Below are 21318 nucleotides of genomic sequence, written 5' to 3' on the forward strand. Positions count from 1 at the left end.
AAGAGAACAAGAAAAACTCTTACACCTTGGTCTTCTTAATCTTGGAAACTCTTCCAAGAAAGCGTTAGCCGCCCAGCAGCAACCAAATTCAAAGAATCCCAAGAAGTCATATCCTAAAAAGAATGGTCCTAAACCAAACAAGGGTCCTAAGCAATTTCAGCCCCAAAATGAAAAATCATTTCAACAAAATGATAAGACAAATAAAAACAAAGGGAAGAAGACTGATAGACATTGCAATTTTTGTAATCGAGATGGCCACTTAGAATCAAAATGCTTTAAGAAGATGGAATCCTTGGAAGCAGCAATGAAGAAGCATAACATCCATTTGGGGCAATCTTCAACTTCAACTTCATCTTCAGGAATGGCACTTTCTACATGTGGTTGTCAAGCATCTCGGTCTGGCTATGCATTAAATGTATCTTCTTCTTCTCATTCTCATGAGTGGCTCATTGATTCTGGAGCTTCTTATCACATGGCCAAAAACAAAGCCATGTTTTCTTCTTTAAATGATTGTAACACCAAAAATATATATGTTGGTGATGATAGATCTCTTAATGTTGTAGGGACTGGAACTGTTCATCTAGACAATGGTCAGTTTAATGATGTATTATGTGTTCCAACCTTATCCTGCAACCTTCTATCTGTATATCAGATAACTCATTCAGGTGAAGGTAAAATCGTTGAATTTTCACCTCATGATGTTGTAATCAAGGACTTAAGAGATCCTAAACAGATTTTGGCTACTGGCATTGCTGATGATTCCACAAGGTTGTATAAGTTTCACAACTTTGGGTCATCAAATCTTCCCTCAGTATTTGTTGCTCATAACGATGAAGTGAGCAAACTTTGGCATGAGTGATTTGGTCACTTAAACTATCGCTCCCTTCAGCATCTATGTAAAGAAAATATGGTGACAGGTCTTCCTATGGTATCTTGCAGAGATGGTGTTTGTTCCGGATGTGTACTCGGAAAACATCATCGGGACAGTTTTGAAAAACATGCCTCTTGGCACGCCTCAGCCCCTTTACAGCTTGTGCATAGTGATTTATGTGGTCCACTTCCTGTTGTGTCATTCTCTGGCTGCAAGTATTTCTTAACTTTCATTGATGATTTCTCCAGACGCACTTGGGTATACTTCTTAAAACTCAAGAGTGAAGTATTTAACACTTTTTTGGCCTTCAAGGCCTTTGTTGAAAAACAATCTGGACATCAAATTCTTAAGTTAAGATCTGATAATGGCGGAGAATATGTTAAAAACACATTCATCAACTATTGCACTGAGAATGGAATTCAAATGCAACATACTGTTCCATATACTCCACAACAAAATGGTGTAGCTGAAAGGAAGAATCGCACCTTAAAGGAAATGGCTAATTGCATGCTACAATCTAAAGGACTTGGTCTTAGTTTTTGGGCAGAAGCAATTAACTGTGCAAATTACATAATAAATCGCACTCCTACTAAGGCTTTAAAGAATATCACTCCAGAAGAAGCATGGAGCTCAATCAAACCAGATGTATTTCACTTTCATGTTTTTGGAAGTGAAGCGTGGGCCCATATTCCAGATGAAAAGCATAAAGCTTTAGAACCTAAGAGTGAAAAATGTACTTTTGTTGGATATTCTGAAGATGTCAAAGGCTATAGACTTATTCCATTTAAGTCCAAAAATGTTATCATTAGAAGAGATGTAAAATTTGATGAAAATATATCGGCCTGCGAGCCTAGTCCGGCGGTTGTGCCACCTCTCCCTATCTCTTCTACTTTTGAAAACATTTCTTCTTCAGATGATGAAAGTGAGGATGACAATCCTCCCCCACCATCTCAGGATCCTCCTTCAGCTCCTGAGCTTCCAAAATGGGTTTGTGCTACTCGAGATGCAGCAGGTGATCTTGCCGGTGATCCTACAGATCAGCGACGTACACATTCTCAGTTCGAGAGAGCCTCTTCTTTACTGGCTCAAGCTCCAGTAAATTATGATCCTGACACCTTTGCAGAGGCTTCAGGCCATCCAGATTGGGAAGCAGCTATGAATGAAGAATATCATTCATTATTGGCAAATGATACATGGGATCTTGTTCCTCTACCAAAGGGACGAAAACTTGTCAGGTGCAAATGGGTTTACAGAACCAAGTATGGACCAAATGGGAAAGTTGATAAACATAAAGCTTGTCTTGTTGCTAAAGGTTTTTCACAGGTTGAAGGCATTGACTACACCAAAACCTTCTCCCCTGTTGCCAAAATGAACTCTATCCGCCTTGTTCTTTCTCTTGCTGCCTCTTTCAAATGGGAAGTCCATCAGATGGATGTTAAATCTGCCTTCTTGCATGGGGACTTGCATGAAGAACTCTATATGGAACAACCCATTGGCTTCATACAAACAGACTCCAGCCTTGTATGTCGACTTAAGAAATCCCTTTATGGTCTCAAGCAAGCTCCTCGGGCTTGGTATGCCAAAATGGATAGGTTTCTTTTAGAATCTGGCTTTTCTATGTGTCATTATGACAATACTGTCTACACCAAGAAAGTGGGCAACTCTCTTATCATCCTTGTTCTTTATGTTGATGATCTTATCCTTACTGGTAGTGATCCCAACCTTATAAACCATGTGAAGTCTAGCCTCAAAAGGAAATTTGAAATGACAGACTTAGGACACTTACACTATTTTCTCGGTTTGCAAGTCTTGCAATCCAAGGAGGGTATTTCCCTTTCCCAGTCCAAGTATGCTTGTGATATTCTACGTCATTTTCACATGGAAGACTGTAAGCCAGCCCCTTCTCCCTTTCAGTCTGGAGTCAAACTTTCAGTCACTTGTACTTCTCCTGAAGTTGATGCTACATTATACCGTCAACTTGTAGGAAAACTCTTGTATCTATCTCATACTCGTCCTGACCTTTCCTTTGCTGTTGGCCTTGTTGCTCGGTTCATGCAAAACCCCCGTGAAAGTCATTGGAAAGCAGCTAAAAGAATACTTCGTTATGTTCGAGGTACAATTTAGTTTGGGATTCATTACAGTGCCGAAGCATCTCCTCTATTGGTTGGTTTCACTGATTTCGATTGGGCTGGTGACCCTGATGATCGGAAGTCTACTGCCGGTTATGTGTTCACTCTTGGTTCAGAACCTATTACATGGGCTTGTAAGAAACAAGCTGCCATTTCTCTTTCATCAGCAGAAGCAGAGTATCGTGGTGCCATAGAAGCTAGTAAGGAAGCCTTGTGGCTTCGTCAGATCCTGTCAGAGTTTGGCTTTCAGCAGCAGCATCCGACTACACTTTGGTGTGATAATCAGAGTGCCATTCAGCTATGCAAAGATCCAGTCCAACATCAGCGCAACAAACACATTGAACTGCACATGCACTTCATCAGAAAGCTCATTCACGACCATGTTCTTGAAGTGCAATATTGTTCAATAGATGATCAAGTTGCAGACATCTTCACAAAGGCTCTCACAGAGGCGAAGTTCACTAAACTTCGATTTATGGTTGGAGTTTAGGAAGTTGTCACTAAGGGGGGATAGGCTCTAGTGCCTCCTTCCTTCTCCTATTGTGTCATATTTGTAAATCCTTCAATCCTATCCCAAGTTGTTCTTAAGGGGAGATGTTAGGATATTCCGACACATAGGAAATAGTTAAGTACAACTTGGTCTAGTGTAGAGTTAGGTATAGAGTTAGGTAAAGTGTGTTTCTTTACCGTTGTACATTTTGTAACTTACAATCTGACGGTCATGATATGTAGTGATCCGACGGTTCATTCTCTCCTCGGTATTACCGACACTTGATCCGTGGCTTGACACTCGATTGGTCCATGAATTCTATTTAAAGCGCATGGAGGGTCATTTGTAGGGTAATTCGTGCATGAGAGAAACATATGTAAATTTTCATTCTTTTATTAATAAATTGCCTGAAGTGGCCACGTTGGCTCAGGCCGTGGACTGTTTCCCTCTTTGAGGGTTTTAACCACGTCAAAATACTGGTGTATTGATCTGCGATCTGGTTGTGAGCGGTGTACTTTTGGTGTTCTGTCTGAGGAACTTACCCTGTAAATTCCTACAGGCCAACATTGACCTAACATCAATCGGCAGTTGTTTCAGTGAAGAAAAGTTCACCTATATCAGACTTTTTGGCAGCACCACAGATCCACATGTTCTCCCCTTGTACATTATTGATAAGCTAATGGCTAGAGATATAGCTTACCAGATAACAAAAGCAGGAATGTCCAGGAACCTCAAAGAATCCAAGAAACAAATTTGGCCTTCATTCCCCCTCCGTTGTGGTACTTACTCACTGCATGATTTCAAACATGTAGAGAAAGAAGCAGAGAAGATAAAAATTCTGAAGTTAGCAGTCATTCCTAAAAGACACTATGATCCAAAAGCAATGGCTTACAACTTTACCACTCAGGTAAAACTTGCCAGATTTGAACATGAGAAAGATGAATATGATGACTTGTTCACTTCAGCCAAGTTATTTTCACAGGTAAAACATCTAGCAAAGATCAGATTTGGAGCAGAGGGGTTAGACAGATTTATGAAGTCCAGGACACAGAGGTTACAAACACTACCTCTGGACTTGTTGAACACTACCCCTACGGTGCAGCGAGAAGGCCACAGTCAAGAACAAACTACTGAGAAGAGTCCTGAAAAGGAGCAGAGTCCTAGAAAGGAGCAAACATATGAAAAGACCAGCGAGCTCCTTGAAATCGATGTGAATATTGATTCCACCGTAATCAAGGAATGGGAGCAGTTCAATCAAATGACCAAGAACCAGAATGACTCCCAAAACCTCACTATGCCAAAATCGCCCGCAACACAGGAGCCTGTTGTTACTAATATTCCAATTGAAGGGGCAGTCGACACACTTAACATTTAGCATGATATTGAAATAATTCCTGGGAATCCTATAAAAGAGATTGTATTGAAGGTAGAAGAAATACCACCCCTGGATGTATTCTACAGTCCAAAGCATAGGGCTATGGTCAAAAGACAAAGGAAAAAGAGAAAAATTGACCAAGGACCACTCTCAACTCCTCAAGCTGAACTAATGAATGTGGTATGGAAAGACTCATAAGTCAATCCTTCTGAGGATTTAACAAAGTTATCTCAATATGCAGGTGCCTATACAACCACTATAATGGACAAGGCTTTCGAGGTTAGCCCACTGATCAAGGAAAAGGATCTAACGATCACCTAACTTGAAGAGAAAACGATGGAGATACAACAGAGGATCGGATAGCTTGAGCAACAGCTAGCAGAGCAAAAAACAGCAGAATGAGATTTTAAAAGAACGGTTGAATCTGGAGAAGAAAAAGATTGATCAGCAGGCTCTCCAAAAACAACAAAAGTTGTCTCAAGAACTCAGCGAGCTTCAAGTGGCAATTCAGTAGGAAAAGGAGGCTAAAGAAGAAAAAAATGTATAGTTGCAATTACAGGTAGAGAAATTCAAGGGTTATCCGAAGGTTAGTGAATTCAAGAAAGAAGCCCTGGAAGTGGCTAAAGCCTTATCTCGGCAATTAAATATCCTTTTCCATAAAATCTCATTGGTTGATCTATTTTGCACTATCTCTACACCACTCATTGAATAGGCAGTTGACACTAGGCTTGAATTTGAAAATGTAGATGATAAGATAACAAAATTTCTCTCTTGGAAAAATTCAAAATAATGGATGGTTGCCAATCTACCGAAAATCCAAGAATCGCACAAAGAAGTCCTGTTTTCGGAGTGTGAATCGCAATTAGTAAAAGCCGAAAGAGCGACTTCCAGAGCCAAGGATATAATGAATAGTGTGATCGAGTTGGTAAATGACATCTTATATCTAGCTAACTTGATCTCCGATTGCTCTCTAGGAAAACTCCCGAAAGCAAAAGCACTTGAAGATCAATGGAAACAGGATCTAGCAAGTAGAGAAGAACAAATCGGAAAAGTGAAAAACTTGACTTGGGATGCATTTTGGTTTTTCCTAGTAAAACCGCACAGCCAACAAACAGCAACCAAATGCCTTTCCGATGCAGTCAATCTCATGATTCCCGAACTTTCAAATGCTATGTATACAGCTCAACTACATTCCAGGCTTAGTCATCTGCCTGAAATTCAGCAAATGCTCTCAATTTGTTAGCTGCAAGCTCAAGAGAAGAAGTAGATACAACGAATCAGTTCAAAGGCTATCACACTGTTACTTTCATAGATCAAATCCCAGATTTTCATGTTTACAGTTTCAACAGCTCATAGCGATTTTATTGACAATTAGTTTTTATTTTATTATTTAAACCCTTTCATGTCTTTTAAGGAAGGGTCCTCAATTTTGTGTAAAATTTGATTTGAGAGGCTGCACTTTTGTACTTTTGAATATATTTTATCAATAGTGGATCAAGGTTCTACATTTTGTGAAGAAACTTTTCAAGACCTGCACTTTTGTATTTCTTGGAAGGTTTTCTCAAATAAGAAAGTGGGATCGGAGTGTTATTTACATTGGAAAGACTCAAATGCATGCAGTATTCCTATCTCTATAGTTTTGTCTTGTTTCCTTATGTGATGAAGCATTCCTTCTAAAAATTGCTATTGTTCATATATGTATGCTTTTCAAATAATTCTTTATCATGTCATTTATGAAGATTTAGAATTGTTATACTTTAAAGATATATGTCAACGATATACATTGTTATGCGATATGCTTTTATAATCACTTTGTTTAATTTTTTTAGACAAAGTGATCATTATATACAAATACATCTTTCTATTGATAAGTAAGCCATCTATATGATTATTTATCTGTTAGAAACAATCAAAATTCGCTTTGTTTATAGAATACCCGGGTTAGATAAGTATATTTGTATATTTTTGAGTTGTGGGTTAAAACAGTTATCATCTTCATTATACAATATAAAAAAATCATGCGTCAAACCACACATTACTGGGAAACTGGTCCCACTATATCCAGTCGAAGCCACCATACTAAATGGAAAAGGAGTTGTACTAAGGTCCGGACCGGATGGTTATCCCCAATGTTGGTGCTAGGATTTTAGAGGCATCAACACTCCCAAAGACAACGATTTAGTGGACAAGCCCACTTTCCACCAGTGCTTCATCGAGCCAACAAACTTTGTCAAGTTTCTTCAATGTTCTTCATTCATGCTTGGATGTTAGGAAAGATGGGTTTGATCCTCAAACTTATTAGCCCTTGGATCTTCTTTGCGAGAGCCAGATGTTAGTGACTTCATGCATTGTATCTATAGTTTTGTATAGACATCATTGTACTCAACAATCCTTTTGACCTACTTTATGGTCAATAATTAGACATAAATATAATTATTTTATTTTATCCTCATGACAATCCCTTCAATCTTGAATCGAAGAGGGATTGAACATTTTATATTGACAATCCTTTCAATCTTAGATCGAAGAGGGATTGAAAATTTTGTATTTCATTGAACGCAATGAACTCCCCATGGACCATACCAGAAGGAAAAAAGAGTATATGTATCCAAAGAAACCGTTCAGCCCATCAAAACTTGGACAAATACACTCTCACCCAATTGTGGATGACTATATGTTCGAAATTAATTTTATACCCAATTGGTTGTGAAAGTCCATAGGGAATAAACAATAATGTAAATTACTCCTTCTGTGTGCATTTACAAACTAGCTAAGATACCCTTGCCTTGTTAGGAACGCTATAAAGATTACCCAATCGTAATTTCTTTACAATTTGACTACGAATAGTTATATTTTTTTAAAAGTCAATGTTTATAAGTGAAGATTGATAAAGATTATTGAAAACTATCCAACAATAAGTAGATTAGTCGTGTGGTGATATGTCTAGGCGAAGGTCAATGATGGAGGCATTGGTGGCTTATTCAAAGAGGGAGAAGGTATTTCTCAAATATATCTTATGTTCTAGGGACAAACTCATCAACAAATGAAATATGGTTCGAGTCCTCGATTCAAATTAAGAAGTCAATATTAGCCAGAGGAAATGTAAAGAATCAGGTCATCTTACTATATCTAAACCATAGGAGACAAGGTGATTCCAAGAGAGGAAAAGCTTATAAACCAAACATTAGAAGATCTAGATAAACACTCAACTGAGGTTCCAACAGAGGAGGATGCGACAAATAACTAATTTGATCAAGTTGACAAGGTATGGTATAAAGGCATCAATGATTTCAAGGTGGTACCTAATATTAAAATTTTAAAGGAAGTCAGATGTTGTCAGGAAGAAAGTTATTATCACATGTTCAATCACAAATTATCCATGTAGAGGTGGAGAGTAGAAGTTTCTAGCGATCGATGTATAAAATGAGATTTCAAGCTCAGGTTTTGAGGAAGGTTGTGGTACAGGATTGTGCTGGGGATTAAGAGCTTTGTCATACGAAGCACAACCTAGAGGTGTACATGAAATGTGGGGGTGGGAGCAGGTTGGGTGGGGAGAAAGGGGGGAACCTTGAAAAATAAGTGGTTCTAAGAAGTAAACATAAAAGAGAGTGCATTAGAGAAAAAAAAAAAGAGAAATTAAGGTAGGTCATGGGTGAGCATGTGGGTATGAAGAAGTTCTAGAAAGACATGTATAGAATGAGGTTTTGAGCTCAGGTTTTGCGGAAATTTGTGGTACAGGATTGTGTTGGGGATTAAGACCTTTGACATAAGAAGCACAACCTAAAGGTATACATGAAATGTGGGGGTCGGAGCGGGGTGGGGGCGAGAGCGGTGTGAGGAGGGAAACCTTGAAAAATAAGGGGTTCTAAGAAGTAAACATAGAAGGAAGTGCATTAGAGCAAAAAAAATAGAAGGTAAGGTAGGTCATGGGTGAGAATGTGGGTATGGAGAAGACTACCTCTATAATGGAGAAAGTCCTAACAGGGAACTTTATTAAGAAATCAGTGTTGTTAGATTCTCTACATACATGGATGGAGAAGGTATGGTTAGGGTTTTATGATGTACCTTGAAGTTTCATATCCTAATTTATGGCTGGTTTGCCTTGCAGTTTCAATCTGAGGCTAAAAAAAGTATTAGCAACAAAATGGTGTTGGTGTATACCATTACTACATTTGGAAAAGTGAATGCCAGGTTTTAATTCCAAAAGGAAAAAAAGTTTGCTCAACTAATATGGGTGAAACTTCCAGGTCTTTTCATGGAATTTTGGAACAAATAAGCTTTAAAGGCAATGAGAGATGGTCTAAGGCAAGTTCATAGATACAACAGCGAATTTATAGTCCAAAGTTGATAAGAAAGTTGTTAATATTGGTGGAATTGGACCTTTGAGATGGTCTTCTAGAGGAAATCAAGATAGGATGAGGTAAATGGAAGTTTATGCAATCATTGGACTATTGGAAATTTTCATTTATATGCCTAAATTGTCATGTCACTGGACATGTTTGGAAATATTATCCAAGATCAATTAGAATGTGGGTTTAGAGGAAAGTAGAAAGAGCTCCAATAGATATTTTGAAATGGGAAGGGCCCATTGTTAGATAAGTTGAAGCCAAAGCTGGTATGCAATTAATCTAAGAGGTAGGTAGCATAGAAAAGGATAAAGCAAAGGGAGAAGTTGTAGCTGCTAAAGAATGATTTTTGGACAATGAAAGAAAGGTCCCATTGTCAAAGAACGGTGAGGTGACACTAATGTCTAATAAAGTGGGTCCAATGTTTGATTCTACCAAAGAGGCAAAGGAAAATAATAAGTATAATATTCTTCCTTCCATCCTTGAGAAACTTGGGTTACATGAGAAAACAAAATCAATGCTTCACCCAGAAGATTTCTTATTGTGGTAGCTATCTCATCATCTAAAATTAAGATTTAATTTGTCTTTTTCTTAAACATTATTAGTGACAAATAATCTTTAAAAACCTTCCTCATATGGCACACACTTCCATAATTTCACATAGGTAACCAACGAACCAATAGACTATGATCACAACACATATTTATCGTTATTGATTGAATTACAATTCAGTAGATGGTTAACCTTAAGGAAGACTCATTTGACACTAGGACATTGTGGTGAAGGATTGTGTACACAGTTTAGGAAAAAGAGACAAAGTGAACTGCATAGTGGAGGCAACAACAAATCAAGGGAGTGTTTGGTGAAAAGGCAAGTAGATGGTCAAATAAGGAGAGGTTTTGTTCATGAAAATACTTTTTAGAGGTGACTCAAGCCTAGATTTGCAATCCTTTCTACACACAACTGAGAGAGGACAAAGTGAATTTGGGGTTTTCTATTTGCTTGGGTTCTCTAGCATGGATAGAACATGCCATTATACTTTCACTCCCAACATGTGGACTTCCTAAGAAGTTTGATCGGTAAACTACCATGTATTCCACTAGACAATTTGTCACAACAAACCTAATATCATATATTGAAATCCAAAATCTATACTATGAGGGTTAACTTTCCTTATATTTATGGATTTATTAATGCATACGATATATAAATGATAAAAATAGAAAAAGGATAAAACAATCACTCACAAACTGCAACAACACCAAGATATGACCTAGTAAACCCTTTCGCGAGAAAACCAAGCTGGAACATGAGGCTACTATGCTCTCTCTTCTCTAAATAATAATGCGAATAAAAAGTTATACCTATGTCCAATGAACTATTACAGAAAACAATCCATCTCCCTATCCACTCTCAACTACTCTTCTTTACTATGGAACAAAATGCACTAGAGTAGCATCGAACACCTTTTCCTCCTAGTACCCAATTTATAACACAACTCGATGACCAACTAGGGGTTAAATTTGGCACATTCAATGCTTGAAATACGTTAAAGCTCAACTCTCCTAGAGTCTTATTACTAGGTCCCACGTGGCTAACCCCTTTTCCATAAGTAAAGGGGGATGATGTGGGATCCTCTCAAATTATGTTGGTCAAACATGATAAGTCAACTTCTGTGAGGCATAACTTTTGCATCTAAAATCTAATTGACATTATTCTTGCACACTTGGAAAGATATTTGAGTGTATAATAGTGCCAAGGGGTGTGGTATATATATATATATATATATATATATATATATATATATATATATATATATATATATATATATATATATCTGGCGCCACTAAGGCTTGACTTTCAAGACTACTTTTCCTTGGGAAGTCTGAACTACCTTGGAAAGTGTGAAAATGTGGTTGATTTTGGGAATGCTATATATGAGAGATACATCACCATCTTTTTGTCAACTTTCCTTTGAGGACTAAGAGTCATGAGAAGTTGGAGTTGAAACTATCCTATTCAAACCAATCTAGAATAATAGGTGATAAATCCAATTCCACTAGGAGGATCTACTCTTTCGAGATGGCCCAATTGCTACAACAATAGTGCCACCAATATCCCACAAATCTTGTTGAATATTTCCCCTAGAGGGCTTTTCCAACACTTAGATTTATGTCCTCTTAATGGTAGTTAAGGTTGAGATCAGAATCTCCACTTTCACATGATCATTTGTAGTTCAAGCGATAATTGTAAGAACTATGTAATAACCAAACTATAGCTACAAGTTATTCTATTAAGCATAAACTATAAGCTAAAGCTATAAAAAAAAAGGCATAAAAGAATCAATCCAATACACTGGTATTTTGCTTAAGGGTTTCCCCTCCTATTGTGTTAGGGATTGATTATGTCTCTTCACTCCCTGATATTAGAGTGAAACGTGCCTTATATATATATATATATATAAGATATATGGCGCCACTAAGGTTTGACCCCTAGCGGAGAGCACCTATTGCATATTATAAAATAATATCACAGTCAACAACCGCTAACAGGAGGAGGAGCTAGCAATTTTATAAGTTTCATTGCTAATGGCTAGTTCTCTCCTCCATTAAAATACTAATATTTGACTTTTCATCCACAAAAAATTTGGAGACTAAGTCGACTTATGAGACTAATAATATTTTATTACATTAAAGAGCTTTAAGTTTTCCCACCAAGTGGGTTGAATTGCCTTCCACAATCCCAAGGAGTCAAACATTCCACACGAAAATGTCTGGAAGTCAACATGAAAAAGAATAGTCATAGTTGCTGCAACATTCACCTTCAAATTCAACTTGTCTTCGGAATGAAGTTAATCACTCTGGAGATTCCTACCACTTATAGAAGACCAATTACTTGACTTATAATAACTATTTTTTATCCTTATCCTCATCATCTTGGGAATAGTAACTTCCACCACTAGCTATATTGACCTTTCCAACAACAACTTTTTAATTGACTACTTTTTTATACATTTCTAAGAAACATTTGCACCTCATTGCGATCTATAATGCCCTATCCCACTTGGCCAAGCGTTCCACACTATTTTTTTGCTCTTTGCTCCCTAGTGCCACATAATATGTTGAATCACCCCAAAGGTCCAAGGCATTGCCATATAGGCTTGCTCAAACCCTTGAAAACTTTGTCAAATCTTGGATCCCCAACGCCCTTGAATATGGCCAAAATAAAACATGTAAAAGAAGGTGCAAGCACCATCGTAAGTTGGACCATCTAGAAGAGATATTCAATGTGAAGAGTGCCAATACATGGGCCATCCACTAGTGACATATCATAGCACAACTATCCATAAGTGTAGCCATAAAGAACAAAACAGGAGCCAAGACATATAATCCACTAAATCAATATGCATCAACATCATGGTGAAGTAAGAGGATCTACAATCATCACTATGGCTGACCAAAATGTACTATCTCCAAGAAGAAATAGAAGGTCCATCAACATCCCAACATGTCACCTATGTCATTTGACGAAAATCACAAGTTTACCACTCATGTAACATGAGGGGTAACAAGGGTTACTCCAAATCAAATTGTTTAAGCTAACAGTGTATTTGGCATGCTCACCTTTAAAGGTGTATTATAGCATGCATTCGAAGCAACACCCTTAATTTTTGTCTTGTCTTAAGATTACATCTAGTTTGGGTAGCACAATAACTATTTCATATTCTCCACTACGAACTTTCGAAGGGTTATTCTTTCTTATTTTGCTATTTTGGATCAAATTCCACAGAAACGAATTGTAAACAAACAAATTCTCAGACATTATCCACTTCTTGGCTATAAAATGTCAATATTACGAACTTCTACCAAAATCTCTAAATAGCATAGCTTTATTTTACCAGAGCATTTGAGTTTGTAAAAGATTTTAAATTTTATGAAGAAAGAGTATTTCTAGGTCAATAGTCTATCTTGAGTCTTTATATTCAGCCTTGCTTGAGCACTCATCTATTAAAGCTATCCATGTGACTTGCATTTCAATCTCAAAGTGGGAGGAATATCTATCAACTATTACATGCGAGTACCCTCACACTAGTAGTTTATAATCCCTCTTGCATCCATGTCTTTTGAATTGCATATCATTATGTATCCTTAGCCTCATTCTTTCCTGACCTTATCTCTCTTCTTAATAATTACCTTTTCCTCTCCTTACAGTGTTCTAAGTTTTAGTTTCTGATTGTGAAAACAACTAACCATTAAAACCTGGAATTTTCCCATCAACTCTCAAGTTTTAATCCTCTTACAACCATCTAACACTAGAATTTAAAAGGAATCACTTATACTCATCATGACCTTGGCCTCTTCAATAGTAGAAACCTTGAATATCGTGTTCTAGAATAAACCTTTTATTTGAACTTATGTTACATATGGCTTCTGACCTGTTTTATGCTTTTCTCTTGGTGGCTGATCCCACAGACTTGTCTAGACCTCTGCAGAATTAGTTCAAAATGGAAAAATAAAGTTCTCCCTCTCTGATGCAAATACTAAATCTCCTTGCCTTCATGACACAGATGAACTGGCCACTATTGTATGCTCTCTGCTGAGACTGATGGAAGATTTTTCACAAGAATTGATCATCCTCCTTCCAACTTGAGCACTGGATGAAGAGCAACCCATTGTACATGGACTAAATTTTTACATTGCTCTTTTAAATGAAAATAAATACATCATAAGCATCCATTTGATGATAAATTCTCAACGATGAACAAGGTGTCTTGTGAATATAATAATGCTCATTATATCTAGATGACTTGCATACAACTATCAGTAACAAGAATGAATCCCCACATTGATTTGTTCCATTAAGGCCAAATAAGTACATCAGATCTCCATGCACTTCAAACATTACACTGCTTTAAAAAGTCAAAATAAACTGAGTCCTTTGCTCCGATGGGATGATAACAACATGCCACAAATTGCTATAAGCCAAACCTGGAGCAATAATCCCTGCTTCATCTTGCATCACCTATAATCCCCACAAGAGCACTGTCCTCTGAAATTGCAGAAATGGTTGACATCATTCACAACGATCTCTCATGCAACAATCTTGGAAATGAACTTGGTTGCCTAGCGGTAAACAATCAAAGATTCTTGATAACTTGAATCACTGCTCCCAAGGGGATGTGTTTGCTAGACTAAATGTAATTGCTAGTTTTTCACTATGGTAACAAAGAATTTTGTTTTTCTTGTCCTCCCTGGTATCATTCAATACAAACCTTTTATCTAGAACATACACCACTTCTTTCATCTCCCAAGTTAGTCTCCCCAAATCTATAGATTTTCTGCATTTGTTGGTGTGATGTGTCTCCTTCAAGGAAAGCATGCACTTTTTTATTGACCTCAATCCAACTGTGACCAAGTGTCTTGTTTATGCCTCTGTTTCTCATCATTTTTCATATCTTTTCAATGTCACCCCACTTGCCAAGTGTAGCATACATATTTGGCAAAAGGACATAAGGTGTTGTGTTTTACGGGTCCAATTCAAAAATATGTTCAGCCACTCTATTAGCTAGATGTAAGTTGTTATGTATTCTACAAGCACTTAGCAAATAAATCCACACAACAACATCTTGTTTTATTGGCATCCCAATGATTAAGTCTTCTGCTTCATCAAGACGCCCAGCACGACCGAGAAGGTCAACCATGCATACATAGTGTTCAATTGTAGGTACGATGTGATAATGTTCTCTCATGCAATTGAAGTGAAAATAGCCCTCATCCAGCAGACCTGCATGGCTGCACGCAGACAAAACACTAAATAAGGTGATGTGATCTGGGATCATGTCAGATTGTTTCATTTGCTCAAAGAGTTCAAGGGCCTACTTCCCACGACCATTCATGGCATATCCTCCAATCATTGCACTCCATGAGACGACAGCTCGAGGATGCAATTTGTCAAATATTTCCCTTGCATTTTCTATGCTCCCACATTGTGCATACATGTCTACAAGGGCAGTCATCACAAAGACATCAAACTGACATCCACTTCTAATTGTTTTTTCATGGATCTCTGTTCCCTGCTCCAAAGCAGCCAATTTGGCACAAGCCAGAAGAATACTTGCATATGTTTTTGAGTTTGGCGTTGCACCTGCTAATTCCATTTGTCGAAAAAGCTTCAGGGCCTTCTCACCATGACCATTCTGTGTGAGTCCTGCAATTATCGCATTCCATGAAACCAAGTTTGGTTGAGGCATTTCCTGAAAGAGTTCCTCATTAACAAACCCATTTTGTGCATATCCTGCAATCATTGCATTCCATGAAACCACATCCCTTTGATGCGTTTCATTAAAAAGTCTCAGGGCCTCATCAACAAACCCCTTCTATGCAAATCCCGTAATCATCGCATTCCATGAAGCCACATTCGGTTCAAGCATTTCCTTGAAGAGCTCGAAGGCCTTACCAACAAAACCATTCCGTGCAAGTCCTGTAATCATTGCATTCCAAAAGATGGCATGTCGTTGAGGCATTTCCCTGAAAATATCCAAAGCCTCATCAAAAAGCCCGGCTTGTGTGCATCCCGCAATTATCGCAGTCCAAGAGACAATATCTCATTGATGCATTTTGTCAAACAATTCGCGTGCCTTCTCCATTTTTCCACATTTTCCATACATGTCTACAAGGGCATTAGCAACGGAAAGATCGGACTCAAATCCACTTCTTATAATTTCTTTATGGAATTTTATGCCCTGTTCCAGTGATACCAAGTTCGAACATGCTGAAATAATGCCTGAAAAAACAAAGGGATCGGGTTGGCAGCCTATTCGTTGCATTCTGTGAAACAATTCCAATGCCTCTTCAGTAGGACCATGCCTTGCATAAGCTGCAATCATGATTTTCCATGAGCACACATCTCTTTCAGTCATTTGGTTAAAAACTCTAAGAGCATCCACAAGACTTCCACACTTGACATACACGGTCAATAATGTGTTGTGAGAAAGTATGTCTCCCGTGAATCCACTCTCTTCCATGTGACAGTGGACTCGTTTGGCATCAGATAAGGATTTCTTTCAAATGCAGCCCTGCAAGAGACATACATATGCAGAATACTATAGGGTTATACCCTTATTGTGCAAAGTATCGAACGTCTCCTTCAAATGGCCATGTTTAGAGAGTGTTTTGACATCGACAGCAGAGGTGTGGATTACATTGTGATTACATTGTATGGTATATGAAAATTGCTTAAGGATTTTGTTAATACTCTTCATTTTTCGGGGATTCGTGTATTCAATTTCCTTTATTCAGAGTTGGGTTCTGCTAATTCTACTCATTTAATTGCAGAAACCACAAAGTTTCTCCCTGCTACCTGCTGCTAACCATTGAATGCAGTCTAGGAGTCGTAGTGCACTAGTCCAAAAAAAATAAAAAAATTGGTACAGAATTCTAGTAGGGTTCGCGGATTTCAATACAAAGTTCTGCTCAAATATGTTTGAGAGAAGAGTGTCTGTAAAAGGGTTATTGTTTCGAAAAGGAACATGCTGAACTGGTAGTAGTTTTGAATCCGAATGTTTGATTCGATCGGATTGTTTGTGATTAATGGAATCAACCATTGGTGTTAAACAAGGTTGTACAATGTTCCCTACCTTGTTTGGGATTTATATTGATGAGTGGGAGGCATTCCTATACGATAATATTTACAATATCGATGACTGCCTTTTTCATCAGGGGTTGATATCTATTCTACTCTTCGCTGACGACATGATCCTCCTCTCCTCATCCTTGGAAGGATTACAGAAGCAGTTGCATGCCTTAGTTCTATTTTGTGATCTTTGACAGTGGACGGTCAACCTAGGTAAAACCAAGGTAATGATCTTCAATGGGGTGAAGAAAACTTCAGACTTTTACTTCGTATTTAGAGGGAGGAGGTTGATATCACCAACTAGTATACTTACTTGGGGGTGCAATTCTCAGGTCCTCGCTTCAGTTTACGACCAGTGCTTCAGCCTCAAATCATCAAAGGATATGGATCCTTAGCCCTTCTTAGGAGACGGTGCTTTCAACATCACTTCCAGGACATCTCATCTAGGTTGAGCCTCATGGACACCATCATCCATCCCACTGTTATGTATGGCTTAGAGATTTGGAGACCGTCTTTACATTAGTCAAATTGGGCTTCAAATAAGAGAGTCTAGATTCTTCTTCTCTACAAACAGATAGTACCTCAACACATCATCCTTGCAAAGTTTGGAGCTCATCCCTTTCAACTTGAGACGGTCTTCAAATTGGTTTCATTTTTGCATCGTGTTCGAAGCTTTGCAGACTCGATAAAGAGTAAGGACCAATATCCTTACTTGGCATATTGCTCTTCTGAGACTATTGTTCATTCTACTCCCTCGGGCCGAGCCAGATGTTGGTTTACAAGAGTTTCAGATCACTTAGAGTTAGTGGGAATTCAATTGGATCCTCTCCCTCCTTTTTGATATTCCTTAGATGCACCTGGTCACCTTTTACCTACTACACAAGAGCTGAACAAGATCATCAGGGAGGACATCTATAGGCAGTTTGTCCAGGGCACCTCGGTCAATCCTCTGGGAGGGTTGCACCCAAATATGACCTTCTATGCTAAGCACTTCTTGGAGTTGAGAGACGGGCTCATTGTTCAACCTCAATGTACGCTTCGCCACTCGATGCATGCTCTTTGCATTCCTCTAGGCCGGTTCAGAGTAGGTTCTCATAGACTTCAGGTAGAGATGGACCACCAAATTGATAGACCAAACAAAATATGCCAGACATGTCATTTTCAGGAAGTGGAGATTGAGGTGCACTTCATTTTTGGATGCCCTGTCCACTACGAGATCAAAGGAAGGCTCCATTGCTTGTTCAGAGATTCTTAGACCCTCACCGACTTTTTCCGGTATCTCGATCAGATATATTTGGCCCTATATATGCAAGAGGATTTCAGGGTCCGACTGCATATTCTTCAACCTCCCATTAGACCGGACCCCACACAGAGGATCACGACATTTTTTAGGGTACTACCTTCAGACAAGGACAAGAGACAGATGGATACTAGTACACATCCAGATTCTAGATTAGTGAATATTCGTTGTACCTCACCCCGCCACACGAGATCTCAGCAACATATACGTCTTAGATATGTTCCTAGGAGATGAACTAGGTCCTCCAAACCTCGATAACGAGCGAACTCCCCAAGACAATAATTTAGTGGACAGGCCGCACTTTCCACCAATGCTTCATCAGGCCAACAAACTTTGTCAAGTTTCTTCAGTGTTCTTCATTCAGCCTTGGATGTTAGGAAAGATGGGTTCGATCCTCAGACTTATGAACCCTTGGATCTTCTTTGCGAGAGCCATATATTAGTTACTTCATGCATTATATCTATAGTTTTGGTTCTCTAGTTTTGTATAGACATCATTGTACTCAACAATCCTTTTGACCTACTTTATGGTCAATAATTAGACATAAATATAATTATTTTATTTTATCTTTATGACAATCCCTTCAATCTTGAATCGAAGAGGGATTGAACATTTTATATTTTCAATGCTTTCAATCTCAGATCGAAGAGGGATTGAACATTTTGTATTTCAATGAACGCAATGAACTCCCCATGGACCATACCAGAAGGAAAGAAGAGTACGTGTATCCAAAGAAACTGTTCATCCCATCAAAAATTGGACAAATACACTCTCACCCAATTGTGGATGACTATATGTTCGAATTTAATTTTATACCCAATTGGTTGTGAAAGTCCATAGAGAATAAAAAATAATGTAAATTACTCCTTCTATGTGCATTTACGAACTAGCTAGGCTACCCTTGCCTTGTTAGGAGCGCTATAAAGATTACCCAATCACAATTTCTTTACAATTTGACTACGAATAGTTATATTTTTTAAAAGTCAACGTTTATAGGTGGAGATTAATAAAGATTATTGAATACTATCCAACAATAAGTAAATTAGTGGTGTGGTGATATGTCTAGGCGAAGGTCAATGATGGAGGCATTGGTGGCTTATTCGAAGAGGGAGGAGGTATTTCTCAAATATATCTTATGTTCTAGGGACAAACTTATCAACAAATGGAATATTGTTCAAGTCCTCAATTCAAATTAAGAAGTCAAGATTAGCCAGAGGAAATGTAAAGAATCATATTATCTTACTATATCTAAACCATATGAGACAAGGTGATTCCAAGAGAGGAAAAGCTTATAAACCAAACATTAGAAGATCTAGATAAACACTCAACTGAGGTTCCAACAGAGGAGGATGCGACAAATAATTAATTTGATCAAGTTGACAAGGTATGGTATAAAGGCATCAATGATTTCAAGTTGGTACCTAATATTAAAATTTTAAAGGAAGTCAGAAGTTGTCATGGAGAAAGTTATTATCACATGTTCAATAAAAAATTATCCATGTAGAGGTGGAGGGCAGAAGTTTCTAGAGATAGATGTATAAAATGAGGTTTCGAGCTCAGGTTTTAAGGAAGGTTGTGGTACAGGATTGTGTTGGGGATTAAGAGCTTTGTCATAAGAAGCACAACCTAGAGGTGTACATGAAATGTGGGGTGGGAGCGGGGCGGTGTTGATGCCTCTAAAATCATAGCACTAACATTTGGGATAACCACCCGGTCCAGACCTTAGTACAACTCCTTTTCCGTTTGGTATGGTGGCTCCGACAAAATATTATGAGACCAATTTCCCAGTAATGTATGATTTGATGGATGATTGTTTTGTAATGTATAATGAAAATGATAAGTGTTTTAACCTACAACTCAAAAATATACAAATATACTTATATAACCCGAGTATTCTATAAACAATGTGATTTCTTATTATTCCTAATAGATAAATAATCATATAGATGGCTCACTTATCAATAGAAAGATGCATTCATATATAATGATTACTTTGTTTAAGAAATTAAACAGAGTAATTATAAAAACATATCACATTCATAACAATGTATATCGCTGACATATATCTTTGAAATATAACAATTCTAGATCTTCAGAAATGATATAATGAAGAATTGTTGGAAAAGCATACATATATCAACAATAGCAGCTTTTTAAAAGGAATGCTTCATCACATAAGAAAACAAGACAAAAGAACAGTGATAGAAATACCGCATGCATTTGAGTCTTGCCATGTAAATACACTCCAATTCCACTTTCTTATTTGAGAAAACCTCCAGGAGATGCAAAAGTTCAGGTCTTGAAAAAAGTTTCTTCACAAAAATGTGAAACCTTGATCCACTATTGATAAAATATATTCAAAAGTACAAAAGTGCAACTTCTCAAGTCAGATTTTATACAAATTGAGGACCCTTTCTTAAAAGACATGAAAGGGTTTAAATAATAAAATAAAAACTAACTGTCAATAAAAATTGCTTTGAGCTGTGGAAACTGAAAACATGAAAATCTCGGATTTGATTATGAAAATAAAAGTGTGATAGCCTTTGAACTGATTCATTGTATCTACTTCTTCTCTTGGTCTTGCAGCTGACAAACTGAGAGCATTTTATAAATTTCCGGAGGATGACTCAGCCTAGAATGTAGTTGACCTGTGTATGTGGCATCTAAAAGCTCGGGAACCATGCTGTTGACAGCATCGGGAAGGCATTTGGTGGCCATCGACTGGATGTGCAGCTTGACTAGGAAAAACCAAAATGCATCCCAAGTCAAGTTTTTCACTTTGCCGATTTCTTCCTCTCTGTTGGCCAGATCCTGTCTCCATTGATTTTCAAGTGCTTTCACCTTCGGGAGCTTTCCTAGGGAGAAATCGGAGATCAAGTTAGCTCCATATAAGATGTCATTTACCAACTCGATCACACTGTTCATTCTAGCGCTGGCGCTGGAAGAAGCTCTTTCGGCCTTTATTAACTGTGATTCCCACTCCGAAAACAAGATTTCTTTGTGCAATTCTTGGATTTTCGCTAGATCAGCAACCATCCCTTCTTCTGTACTTTACCAAGAGAGAAATCTTGTGACCTTATCATCTGCCTCTTCAAATTCTAATCTGGTGTTAACTTCATATTCAATGAGTGATGCAGTGATGATGCACAATGGGTCAACCAATGATATTTTGTGG

The 21318-nt window shown here is 37.9% G+C and overlaps 2 protein-coding genes across 2 annotated transcripts; both read right to left on the reverse strand.

The window, feature by feature from the left end:
• Positions 1–15086: 15086 nt before the first annotated feature.
• Positions 15087–15515, reverse strand: LOC149142981 (putative pentatricopeptide repeat-containing protein At3g28640). Its single transcript, XM_089451640.1, has one exon. It carries the CDS (start codon positions 15513–15515, stop codon positions 15087–15089), a length of 429 nt encoding a protein of 142 aa, XP_089307766.1.
• Positions 15516–15587: 72 nt separating this feature from the next.
• Positions 15588–16235, reverse strand: LOC149142982 (pentatricopeptide repeat-containing protein At4g21065-like). The gene is made up of 2 exons (XM_089451641.1): positions 15838–16235; positions 15588–15738 (listed from the first exon to the last, which is right to left on the reverse strand). The coding sequence occupies exons 1-2, from the start codon at positions 16233–16235 to the stop codon at positions 15588–15590; spliced, it is 549 nt and encodes a 182-aa protein (XP_089307767.1).
• Positions 16236–21318: the final 5083 nt, after the last annotated feature.

Source organism: Pinus tabuliformis, chromosome X (genome assembly GCF_031772625.1).
Source record: "Pinus tabuliformis cultivar Carrire ecotype Pingquan chromosome X, CPIR1, whole genome shotgun sequence".
NCBI classification, from domain to species: domain Eukaryota; kingdom Viridiplantae; phylum Streptophyta; class Pinopsida; order Pinales; family Pinaceae; genus Pinus; species Pinus tabuliformis.

Excerpts from the sequence above, each read along its gene's own strand:
- LOC149142981 (XM_089451640.1), bottom strand. The coding sequence starts at position 15,515 with ATGATTGCAGGATATGCACAAAATGGGTTTGTTAATGAGGAACTCTTT.
- LOC149142982 (XM_089451641.1), bottom strand. The coding sequence starts at position 16,235 with ATGGAAGAGAGTGGATTCACGGGAGACATACTTTCTCACAACACATTA. Across the intron at positions 15,739-15,837 it reads ATGGAGAAGGCACGCGAATT|GGAAATGCCTCAACGACATG; the intron begins GTTTGACAAAAT and ends GGATATTTTCAG.